Source organism: Lonchura striata, chromosome 13 (assembly GCF_046129695.1).
Source record: "Lonchura striata isolate bLonStr1 chromosome 13, bLonStr1.mat, whole genome shotgun sequence".
Taxonomy (NCBI): Eukaryota; Metazoa; Chordata; class Aves; order Passeriformes; family Estrildidae; genus Lonchura; species Lonchura striata.
The window spans coordinates 21,196,056-21,208,961 of NC_134615.1; the positions used below are offsets into that span (position 1 = coordinate 21,196,056).

Consider the following 12,906-nt stretch of genomic DNA (forward strand, 5'->3'; position numbering starts at 1 on the left):
CCAAAAATCGCTCGGCCGGCGCCGTCCCACGGAGCCCAGGGAAGGTGGGATGTTTGGGAGGGACGAGAGCTCGTGCGGGGCTGTGCGGAGGAGGCCTGGGGCACTCCTGAAGGGAATGGCTTTCACCCGGGGTCTGGAGCACCAGGGAAACGCTCCCTCGACTGGGCTGTGGGGACGAGATGAAAACCGCTGCCTCTTCTCCCCAAGACCGAAACTGTTCGGGGTTTCGGACAGGTTTGCAAACTCAGTGGTGAATGGTAATACAAGAAAAAAAAATTAGGAAACCCATCCACCGTCCTTATCCTGTTCCCGGAGCCACCCTAAGCCCAGCCCGGGGCTGCTGGCCACGCAGCACCATCAGCACCATCAGCACCATCAGCACCATCAGCACCATCAGCACCATCAGCACCATCAGCCAGCCCTCCGGGGCCAAGGCTGGCCCCCTGGGCTGTGGGGGGGTCGTGCTGCTCCTTCAGGGGGCTGCAAGCCACATCTGGTCACGGCTGCCTTCAAAAGTCACCCCGGGCCTTCCTCCCTCCTTCACTTCTTCCTTCCTTCCCCTCTGCTCCGGCCAGGCTGGAGTCACCTGTCGCGACAGACTCCGATGGCCGGACCGAGCTCCCTATGGCAGCTTTTCAACAGAGTCCCCGAAGGATCCTCTCGCCTCTCCTGTGGCACCAGCCCACCCCAAAATGCTCTCATGAGACACCAGCCCACCCCAAAATGCTCTCGTGAGACACCAGCCCACTCTAAACGGTTCCCCTGCGACACCAGCCCATCTCAAAATGCTCCCCTGCGACACCAGCCCACCCCAAAAGGCTCTCCTGAGACACCAGCCCACCCCAAAACGCTTCCCTGCAACACCAGCCCACCCCTTAATGCTCTCCTGGAACACCAGCCCACCCCAAAATGTTCTCCTGTGACACCAGCCCACCCCAAAAGGCTCTTGTGAGACACCAGCCCACCCCAAAATGCTCTCTTGAGACACCAGCCACCCCAAAAAGGCTGCCCGTGGGGTGCTGGGGTGCCAGGGGACAGGAGCAGGGACAGGAGGGACACGCAGAGGGGCGATGCTCGCAGCCCCCGCAGGAGCTCTGCAGAGGGGACGGGAGGGTCCCTGCAGAGGGACCAGGAGGGGACAGAAACACCAAAAAAAAGGAGTTTTTTTGGGGAAAGGGGATGCCAGGAACTGTCCAGCAGCAGCGCAGGGGGAGCTTGCAGAGCCCTGGGGGTGTCCCTGACCCCGGCTCCCGCATCCCATCCCTGCCTGAGGAAAAGGGTCCCCAAATTCCCAGAGCCTGGAAGATGTGGGAGCGAGCTCGGGATTTCTCGACGCGTGTGGGAAAACCCACAGGAGGCACAGCGACCCCGGGATGCACGCAGGAAAAAAATCCCACGGGAAGGCGATCTGGAGCAGGGAAGAATTCTTTCCCAATTCATATTTCCCCCCCCCCCCCCCCGCTTTTCCTTTTATCTATTTTCTTTCCATAATTTTGCTCCCTTTATTTCCCTATTTTTAATCCTTTACACTCTGTATTTTCTCTTATTTAGAGGTCACTTTGACATTTATTGCATTAAAAAGAATAAAAAAATAATATATATATAAAATTAAATAAAAAGCACCCTCTGAGAGCCAGGAAAAACGGCAGGGAGTTCTTTTACAAGAATGTTCCTTAAAATACAGATCAAGTGAGGTTCAGACATTTTTTTCTCATTTAAATCGAGAGTTTCGGTTCTTTTTGCCAGCTTTCAAGCGCAGGCGAAATTTAACCAGTCAAAACCAATTTAGATCATCGATTTCAACAGCCTGATGTGGGTATAACCAGTCCCGAACCCCCCCCAAAAAAAGGTTTTGAGGGGCACTGAGGGGCTGCGGGCGCTGGGATGGGACGCGGTTGGGATTTTTCCCCTGGAAATGAGGGTGGATGTGATTTTAGAGCTGGGAAAGGAGCAGAGAGCTGCGTTTGAAAAGTCCCAAACACCTCCTAAATTCCCTCCAGGCTTCGGCGGCATTGCCAGGCTGCCAGGATTGCTAAATCCGGCGTTTTGCCCCGGATTAAAGCCCCTCGAACAGGTTAAAGGATCATTTTGGAAAAGCCAGAAAACATCTGGCAGCGGCCGGCCTTGCGGACAGGAGCGTTAATAAATGAAGAGAAAGTTAAAAATCAGCCAATTCTTCCACCGAGAGAGGATTTGAAAACCGAAATGATTCTCGAGTGAACTTTCCACCTTTCTAAGACTCCGCAGCGAGGCCGCCTTGAAATGATCGCTCTCGCTGCCAGGCACTCGGGGTTCCTTTCAAGAAAACCAAATAAATAAAGAAAATGGAATTTTTTTTTTTGGAGGGCTTTGTTTTCTGCCCTGGAAAGAGGCGGCTCCGCGCAAGGACGGGGCGAGAGGAGCAGAAATTCCCCTCCCTGCGCCTCCTCTTTTCCTGTTTCCCCATCGCAGGCCTGGGAAAAATCCCGAATTTTCACGCTGGCAGGGATTTAGGAACGAGGGGCTCAGCCCCGCCGTGGTTTTCTTTTTTCCCTCCCTCCCAGTTGTACAATTCCAGCTCTTCATGTTAATTCAACCTTTCCTCCAAGAAAGAAACCTCAGAAACCTTCAGGGAAAATCAATTTTTGTTTTAAAAACAACCACTGCCACGTTTTCTGCGTGAAAGAAGAAAAAAAAAAACCTGTAATAAAACCCCAATTTATACACAGAGAAGCGCCAGACTTGGAGCAGAAAAAACCAGCATGGATTTATTTTAAGGTAAGTACAACAATTAGGACCACATCAGACAAACGAACTTTGAAGCAGGTTAAAGCAAATAGTCCTTAGGAATGGTAAAGGTGAAATCTATTATACAAAACATCACACGTCGTAAATAATAATAAAAAAGTATCAGATACTTTGTCTATTTTTTTCTCCTTAAAAAAAAAATCCACCAGCAAAAAATAAATTATTTCCTCGTCTTGCAAAAAGAACAGCTCTAAAACGAAAGAAAATCTATTGCATAATTGTACACAGAAGAAGAAGAAGAAGAAATCACTTGTCATTAATTTGGAAGTTAGGAACCGTTGGGCGAGACAAAAATAATCCAGTGAACTCAACTTTAAATATTATATTAATGGCTCTGAAAATCAGCCTGATTAGAAATCCACATATTTTTTACAGCACAACAGAGAACTCAAAAAATACCCAGGACATATATTTATATATATATTTATAAACTTTTTTTTTTCCTTTTAAAACGTATAAATGGTCGTTGCGATATTGGTCCATAACTTATTTTTCTGAGACCCCCTATACTTTAGCATATAAAATTTGCCACTTTTAGATAGACATATATATATATAATTTTTTTTAACCTTTTTATTTTCTTTCGCTTTTTTTTTTTTTTTTGTTTGGCTTTTTTTTTTTTCTTTTCTTTTTCAAATGAAGAGATTCCCCCCCTTCTTTTAAGTAAAATGTACTTATCCGGAATTTAAGGAGGCCCAAAAAACGGGGCTTTTGGGAATCTTCAAACTCTGTGGCCTCAAAGTCCACGGGGAAGCTGTCGGATTTGTTTTTATTGCCGTGGGTTTATTTCTCCCGATCTTTTTTTTTTAATATAATTATTATTAATAATAATTTTAATTTTTTTTTAACGGGCTAAGCTGGGGGTGGCGGCTACTCAGTACTTAGTGCAGTCGTAGGAGTAAGGGGCGGCGTGGCGATATAGGGAGGGCGCGGATCTGTAGGGGATCTGACAGGCGGAGTTGCTGCTCACCTGATGCTCGCTCAGCGCCGCGCTCTCCATCCCCAGCCGGTGCGACGTGAACATTTCCCGCACGTTGGGAAAAGTCTGCTGCTGAGAGCCGAAAGCGTGGCCGGGCAGGTGGCTCAGCTCAGCGCCGTGGTTCAGGTACCAAGAAGCCGCGGGCTGTCCCCCCGCCGCCGCCCCTCCGCCTCCGCCGCCGCCGCCGCCGCCGTGGGGGTGATGCCCGGTACCCAGCGCTCCGTCCTGCCCCGCGGGCAGGCTCAGCGCGCCCAGCGGCGACGGGGCGCCGGTGGGATGCTCGGCCAGCCCTTCCTCCAGCGGAGCGCACATGTGGGCAGGCCTGTCGCCGCTGTAGAGGCTCATGGCCCGCATGCTGCAGTGGTAGCTCCCACTAGTGTCCAGCGCCTGGCTGCACGCCGCGCTGTAGCCCGAGGGTTGCCCCGCGGGGTAGCCCAGCGCCAGCCCGCCGCCCGTCCTGCCCGAGGCGGCACTCACCGGGCTCAGGTCGCCCGCGGGGGAAGTCCGCAGGGTCATGATGCTCTCCACGCTGAAGCCCGGCAGCCCGTTACCGGCCGGGTGATGCTCGGGCAGCGCCGCGTCCGGAGAGGCGGCGGCGGCGGGGGGCGAGGCGGCGCTGCGGGGGCTGTCCCGCAGGGCCCCGCCGCTGGCCGGGCTCAGCGTCTCCACCTTGGTGATCACGGGCAGCTCGGGAGACGCCGTCTCGCTCTTGATCACCACCTTCTTCTCGGAGGCCGGCGCCGAGGCGGAGGAAGAGGAAGAGGAGGAGGAGGCTTCCTTGGGGAGGTCGGCGCCGGGCAGCCCGGGGGGCTTGGGCTGCTCCTTCAGCAGCCGTTCCCGGGCCTCCTCCTTCTCCTTGGAGACGTCCTTCTTCTTGAAGCGTCTCCGGCGGCGCAGGAAGCTGCCGTTCTCGAACATGTTGTAGGAGTCGGGGTCCAGGGTCCAGTAGCTGCCTTTGCCCGGCTTCTTGTCGTCGCGGGGCACCTTGACGAAACACTCGTTGAGCGAGAGGTTGTGGCGGATGCTGTTCTGCCAGCCCTGCTTGTTCTCTCGGTAGAAAGGGAAGCGGTCCATGATGAACTGGTAAATCCCATTGAGAGTGATCTTCTTGTCGGGGGCGTTCTGGATGGCCATGGTGATGAGGGCGATGTAGCTGTAAGGTGGCTTCACCAGGTCCTTGGGGGCGGTGGGTTGGTGCGGGTGGTAGGGGCCGTAGGAGCGCCCCATGCCCGCCGCGTACTGCTCGGCGTGGCCCGAATAGACGCTCATGGGGTTGCCCATGCCGCCGTACGTCCCGGCAGCCCGGTAGTAGTTCTGCTCGCTTAAATACGGCACCACTCCCAAAGCGTTGGGGTCCGAGACGGAGTAGCGAGCCTGCATCATGGAGAGGGGCTTCCCGCGGCCGGGGAGGAGAGGAGGAAGAGGAGGACGGTGGAAGGGTCTCACCCCCGTCCGGGACCTCTCCGCGGAGAAGGGAGAGAGGGAGAGAGCGGGAGAGAAAGAGAGAGAGAGTCTCGGAGCCGGTCTAAATCCCAGCGTGTCCTCTAGCAGCGGCACCGCAGCGGCATCCTCCGGGTCGCCGGGGGCAGGGTGGTCTCTGGCGGCCTCTCCCTCCCTCTGTATGACTGTGATTCTGGTACACACGCCTACAGCCCGCGGCGGGCGCTGCTGCGGGGAGCTGGGCTGGGGGGTGGCGGGGTGGGGGGGCCGGCCTGTTCTCGCAGGAAAAGGGAATTTAAAAAAAAAAAAAAAAAAAAAAGCAAAAAACAAAGCAAAAACGAATAATAATAATAAAAAAAAAATTAAAAAAAATTTGAAAAAGAAAAAAAGAAGAAGCAGCAGCCTTGCGGAAAACCCAGTCCTTGTCACTAGAGCGGCCCGAAGCGTTCCGGAGCCCCCGGAGGGCTGCGGGAGCCGCCGAGCTCCCTCCCGGCCGCGCCGCGCCGCTTCGAAACTCGCCCCGCGCCGCCGCCGCGCTTTTACTGCCCGCGGGCCCCGCCCCGCGCCGCGGCCGCCAGCCAATGGCAGCGCGCGGCGCCGCGGCCGCAGCCAATGGCAGCGCGGGACGCCGCGGCCGCAGCCAATGGCAGCGCGGGACGCGGCGGCGCTGGCGGGCGGCCCCGCGCGCTCCCGGGCCGGGCCGGGCGCCCTCCGCGCCCCCTCCGCGCCCTCCGCGGGGCTCCGCGGGGCTCCGGCCCCAAAACCAGCCCCAAAACCAGCCCCAAAACCAGCCCCGAGCCCGCCGCGGGGACCCGCCCGCTGCCCCGCGGGGCCAAACGGAGGGCTTTGTAAGCGCTGCTCGCAGGCAGGTTGATGGGGATGGCGGGAGAGGTGGCACCGCGCTGGTCGCGCGCGGTGTCGCGGTGTCCCCTGTGCGCGTCGCGCGTTCGCGTTTTTATATGTGTTTAAATGTGTTTAAGTGTGTATAAATGTGTTGAAATGTGTTGAAGCGGGGTTCATCGGGAGAGGCCGCTGGGTGCTCGCACGGCGGCGGTGACATCGCGGCTCGGCCCCGTCGCTGCGCGTTCGGAGGTTCCTCTGCCGCTCTGGGGTTATTTTATTATTGTAGGAAAAAACCCAACAAAATCAACAAAAAGCAGCCAGCGTATTTAAATATCTATATCTTTTTTTCGTTCCGGGCAGTGAGGTGGATTTTCTTGTGCCTGTGAAATCCGCCCCTCTGGCTTCTCCCTAATGAGTTCATTAGAGGCAATCAGAGAGGGACAATTAGGGACGCAGGGTGACCAAGTGTAAACTCAAGTGCTGGGGGAAACTGCTGCGAATTGTTCTGTTCCACCCGGGAGAAGGAACCGAGGTGGGAAACCAGCGATTCCCCCGCTCCGCAGGAGAAAAAAATTAAAAATCAGAATATACCTACAATCAAAAATAACGCTGTAAAAACGATTGGAGCCCGAAAGGACCGAGATAAGGTCGAAATGAATTTGCTGTCACCTCGCTCGGGCTCCTTCCCGCCGCCTCCCCCGAGCCTGGCTGCTGCCGCGCTGATTCCTGAGCGGTGATTTTTGGGTTTCTTACACTGTAATTTTGCCTTGCCCTCCTTGCAATTTGTGTGGTTTCGTAAGGCTTTAAACAAAGATTTTTTTTTTTTTTCCCCAAAGTCGGGCTGGGATTTTGGCTGGCTGCTGGCATCGAGGGTCCCTTTCCCGCTCGCAGCCCGGGCGGTGAGGACGAGACCGCAGCCGGCTCCGGCCGTGGGAACCCGGCGGGGTTTTTAATTACCGGAGATTTTCTTAATAAGAAAGGAAACGATTTTATGCGATAAGTAAAGGGAAGGAAAAAAAATTAAATTATGAGGCGGCTCCTCTACAAGGAGGGATGGTTAAAAATTATCTGCGATGGAAAAATTGATTGGGGGAGTTTCTCCGGGCGCTTCAAAATTGTTATTTTAATTTTGACGGAAATAATTTTGAGTGTTCGGGGAGGGTTTCATCCACCGAGAAAATGTCCGGGGATATTTTGTTTGGGAAAACAAATAATGAATTCAGAAAGATAAGCTGCTACTTTTCATGTAAATGTATGATCATAACAGAAAACTTTATTTTTTTCTCTAATAATTTGAGAACGACTTCACACTTTTATGTTCGGTTTTCAAATAAATCCCATTTCTCGTAACAATCTGGGCTGTGTCTTAATGTACACAAGCACATGGGGTTTGTGTAACGATATAAGTTAATAAAATGCTTGAAATTTTAAATGCACAGCTTGAGCAAAGCCGCCCCTGCGGTGTCGCAGTGCTGTCCCTTCCTAGACAGAGAAATATCCCTGATGGGATCTTACCTCTCCTCGGCTGAAAACTTTACCGAGCTGAATTTCTACAGAATCCCCAAAAGCAGCAAAAATTCTTTGCTTGCTGCAGCTGGGCGCTGAGCAGAGACCGGACCAGCGGGCTCGGAACAGCGCACAATTCGAATGGCTGGAAGAAAACAACAACAAAAAAATAAAATCAACATTATGAAAAATACAGGCGGGACCGCGGGGAGAGGAGCCCCTTCGAGGCGTTTGGAAATGCGGGATTTTCCCCCGGGGCTCCCTTCGCCCGGGTCTCCGGGGGAGCCGCCGGTTTTCCTCTCGCAGCCTTTACCGGCAGCGGCAGCGGAGCTTTCGGGGCGCCTCGGGGACCGCTCCCGGGGCCGCTCCGGGGCCGTGCCCGGGGTCGTTCCCGGGGCCGTTCCCGGGCTGTTCCCGATGTCCCTCCGGGGCCATTCCCGGGCCATTCCCGGTGCCGTTCCCAGGCTGTTCCCGGTGTCGTTCCGGCACCGTTCCTGGCCCATTCCCGGTGCCGTTCCCGGTGCCGTTTCTGGCCCATTCCTGGTGCCGTTCCCGGCCCGTTCCCGGTCCCATTCCTGGGTTGCTCCCGGTGCCGTTCCTGGCCCGCTCCCGGTGCCGTTCCTGGCCCGTTCCTGGTGCTGTTCCCGGTGCCGTTCCCGGCCCATTCCCGGTGCCGTTCCCGGGCTGTTCTTGGTGCCGCTCCGGGGCCATTCCCGGTGCCGTTCCTGGCCCGTTCCCGGTGCCGTTCCTGGCCCGTTCCCGGTGCCGTTCTCGGTGCCGTTCTTGGCCCGTTCCCAGTGCCGTTCCTGGCCCGTTCCCGGTGCCGTTCCTGGCCCGTTCCTGGCCCGTTCCCGGTGCCGTTCCTGGCCCGTTCCTGGCCCGTTCCCGGTGCCGTTCCCGGGCTCGCTCCGGTCCCACCTGCCCGCGGGGGCTCCGCGCGGCGTGTGTCTCCCCCCAGCGGACACCGCGGGGACTGCAGCGCTCCCGGCACCGCCCGGGCGCGGGGACACGGACAGAGGGACAGAGGTGGGGACAGAGGGACAGAGGGACAGAGATGGGGACAGGGACAGAGAGAGAGAGGGACAGAGATGGGGACAGGGACAGAGGGACAGAGGGACAGAGATGGGGACAGGGACAGAGAGAGAGAGGGACAGAGATGGGGACAGGGACAGAGGGACAGAGGGACAGAGATGGGGACAGGGACAGAGAGAGAGAGGGACAGAGATGGAAACGGGGACAGAGGGACAGAGGGACAGAGATGGGGACAGGGACAGAGAGAGAGAGGGACAGAGATGGAAACGGGGACAGAGGGACAGAGGGACAGAGATGGGGACAGGGACAGAGGGACAGAGGTGGGGACAGAAGGACAGAGGGACAGAGATGGGGACAGGGACAGAGGGACAGAGGGACAGAGGTGGGGACAGGGACAGAAGGACAGAGGGACAGAGATGGGGACAGGGACAGAGATGGGGACAGGGACAGAGGGACAGAGGGACAGAGGTGGGGACAGGGACAGAGGGACAGAGGGACAGAGATGGGGACAGAGGGACAGAGGTGGGGACAGGGACAGGGACAGAGGGACAGAGATGGGGACAGAGGGACAGAGATGGGGACAGGGACAGAGGGACAGAGGGACAGAGATGGGGACAGAGGGACAGAGGTGGGGACAGGGACAGGGACAGAGGGACAGAGATGGGGACAGAGGGACAGAGATAGGGACAGGGACAGAGGGACAGAGGTGGGGACAGGGACAGAGGGACAGAGGGACAGAGATAGGGACAGGGACAGAGGGACAGAGATGGGGACAGGGAGAGACTGAACGGGGAAAGGGAGAAGTGGGAGAGAGAAGGTGAGTGGAGAAAATGAGTGGGCAAAGGGAGAAGAAAAGTAGGGAAGGATGGAAGAAACAGAGAAAAGGAAAGAGAGAAAGGAGAAAATGGAGGAGGGAGAGTGAGGGGAAGGAAGGAAGGAAGGAAGGAAGGAAGGAAGGAAGGAAGGAAGGAAGGAAGGAAGGAAGGAAGGAAGGAAGGAAGGAAGGAAGGAAGGAAGGAAGGAAGGAAGGAAGGAAAAGATGAAGAAAGAAGGAATGAAGAGAAAGAATGAAAGAAAGAGGAAGACAGAAATAAAGAAGGAAAGAAGGAGAGAAAAAGCAGAAAGAAGAGAGAAGGAAAGCACGAAAGAGGAAGAGATGTAGAGGAGGGAAAGGAAAGGAAAGGAAAGGAAAGGAAAGGAAAGGAAAGGAAAGGAAAGGAAAGGAAAGGAAAGGAAAGGAAAGGAAAGGAAAGGAAAGGAAAGGAAAGGAAAGGAAAGGAAAGGAAAGGAAAGGAAAGGAAAGGAAAGGAAAGGAAAGGAAAGGAAAGGAAAGGAAAGGAAAGGAAAGGAAAGGAAAGGAAAGGGAAAGGAAAGGAAAGGCTCAGTCTGGCACCAATCCAGTCAAGACCCACTGAAGTACATGATTTTCTCCTGGTTTTGCACCGTGGTTTTGGTTTTGGAGGAACCTCTGGCTGCAGGGGGCTGGTCCATCCCAATTTTCCAGACCTTGCTGGACAGCCCAGGCCAACCCCACCTGCCTTGAGGTGCCTCCTTCACCGGGTTATTTCACAAACACAAAAATTCACCCATACTCTTTATGGAAATCCACACTCCTTTCATTAATGACAGCGTCATTAATAATGTTTCCCTTTAGAATTTGTAGCCTTTTTTAAATGTTCACTATTGAGACTCAAGCAGAGCATTATGGCTGGTTTAAAGCTCTTTTTTGGGTGCATTTGGGTGATTTTTGTGGCTGCCCTGCTGTGTTCAGCCTGCAGTTCCAAGGAATATTCCTGCAGCACAAGGAGTTTCTGTGTTTTTCCCAGGGTTTAAATGCATCTGATTCATCTGTCCCTCCCTTTTTTTAGGTGTTTTCACAAGTTTGGGTGTTTCAAGGCGGAGCTGAGTTTTGTTTATTTCAAAATCCCAGATCTTCTTTGAAACTCACCGAAACATTTGATCCAGCTTGATAAAAAATGGGGTCCGTTATTGGCTTAGAAAGGGAAACAATTTAGGGGTCACTCCTTAATTGGGTAGTTTATTTTTGATTAGACTTAAAACACCTCCCAGCACGAGGTTGTTGGCCATTTCCGTGCTGTTTTCGGGCATGCAAGGTCTGGCTGCACACAGCGCTGAAGTTTTGATGAGATAACAAAGAAACGAGGAGCTGAAGACCCAAAAAGTCCCGTGCAGCTGCTTTTCCTGGCACTGAGTGCTCGGGGGTCCCACCCTGGAGCAGGGCACGGGGAAATGAGGCGGAGATGGGCCCTAAATGTGATTTACAGGCCAAAGAGCCCCTGGATGGAAGCGCCGCTCTCAGCTGCAGCCGAAATGCGTTTGTATATTGATCTGTTAGAATATTGGTGTGCTTCTTTGTTATATTGTATATATTCTGTATATTGTGTGTATATATTGTGTATATGTTGCCTGTATTGTATGTGTTGTATACATTGTATATCTATATTGTATATATTGTATATATTGTATATATTGTATATATTGTATATATTGTATATATTGTATGTATGGTATATCTATTGTATATATTGTATATATTGTGTGTATATATTGTGTATATGTTGCCTGTATTGTATGTGTTGTATACATTGTATATCTATATTGTATATATTGTATATATTGTATATATTGTGTGTATATATTGTGTATATGTTTTCTGTATTGTATGTGTTGTATACATTGTATATCTATATTGTATATATTGTATATATTGTATATATTGTATATATTGTATGTATGATATATCTATTGTATATATGGTATATATTGTGTGTATATATTGTGTATATGTTGCCTGTATTGTATGTGTTGTATACATTGTATATCTATATTGTCTATATTGTATGTATTGTATATATTGTATATCTATATTGTATATCTATTGTATATATTGTATATATTGTGTATATTGTATATAAATTTTATATATTGTGTATATTGTGTATATATTGTATATATTGTGTATATTGTATATAAATTGTATATATTGTGTATATTGTGTATATATTGTATATATTCTATATATTCCATATATATTGTAAATATTGTGTGTATATATTGTGTATATGTTGTCTATATGTATTGTATATATTGTATATATATACAATATGTATATATATTGTGCATATATTATATGTAGTAATATAATATAATATAATATAATATAATATAATATAATATAATATAATATAATATAATAAATATCGTATTATAATTTAACATCTATAATATAAAAAATGGATCACATCCAATTAATATGCATCTTAAAGCCTTAAGACACAAACAGTGGAGCACAGAGCTCCATTATGGAGCTTCCAACTCCCTAAATTTATCTCTAGCTGTCCTTTTCTGTACCTTCGGGAGCTCTTTTATTTACTGTTTATTTAACAACAATCAATTATTCATTTTCCTCGGTATTTATCTAACAACGGTCAGCGTTCATACACCGACCATCCTTTTATTTGTCCTTTTTTTCTGCTTCTTGTATCATTTTTCTGCTGACAAATCTCAAGTTTACTGGTTATTTTCATTTGCGGTTTGCCCTCTGCAGTTTGTATAAAATTTCCTGATTTTAAGGATTCCTACACCGAAGGCTTTTCCCCTTTCCCCCGTGGAATTTCAAATAAACCTTCATAAACCTAAATAAACGAATAAATGAAATTTATTTATCATTTCATTGTCTCCATGTCCCTCCATCCCGCTCCGCTCAGGAGTGTCAGAATCCTCAATCTCCTTTGATTTTCGGGGTGCTTTTATTAGAATGACTTAATTCTATAAATAATAACTCGTGCAAACAAACCATTTATTAGCCAATTAATAATTTTTTTATCCAATTAATAATTTATTATATAATTAATAATCTATTATCATTTTATTAATAACAATTATTATAATTGCCATATATTTATTCATAATAATTACAATAATTATATTATTCTACTAATAACTTATTGACATTTATCAATTAATTGTCAAATTAAGAATTTATTAATATTTTATCAATTATTATTATAGTTGTTATATGTTTATTATTAATGACAATAATGATATCATTATAGTAATAACTTATTAATATTTATTAATTTATTATCAAATTAAGAATTTATTAATATTTTATCAATTATTATTATAGTTGTTATATGTTTATTAATAATATAATAATTATATTATTATATTAATAACTTATTAATATTTATTAATTAATTATCCAATGAATAATTTATTATCCAACTAATTTATTATCCAAGAAGCGATCTTTCGGGAAGCCGGCAGAGTCCAGATACTGCTTGATTCACCACCAG

General features: G+C 49.7%; 1 protein-coding gene across 1 annotated transcript; it reads right to left on the reverse strand.

Moving 5' to 3' along the window:
• Nucleotides 1-3,394: 3,394 nt before the first annotated feature.
• On the reverse strand, nucleotides 3,395-5,506 carry FOXC2 (forkhead box C2). Its single transcript, XM_021537944.3, has one exon. The coding sequence runs from the start codon at nucleotides 5,147-5,149 to the stop codon at nucleotides 3,662-3,664; it is 1,488 nt and encodes a 495-aa protein (XP_021393619.2). The 5' UTR covers nucleotides 5,150-5,506; the 3' UTR covers nucleotides 3,395-3,661.
• Nucleotides 5,507-12,906: the final 7,400 nt, after the last annotated feature.

Excerpts from the sequence above, each read along its gene's own strand:
- FOXC2 (XM_021537944.3), bottom strand. The coding sequence starts at position 5,149 with ATGATGCAGGCTCGCTACTCCGTCTCGGACCCCAACGCTTTGGGAGTG.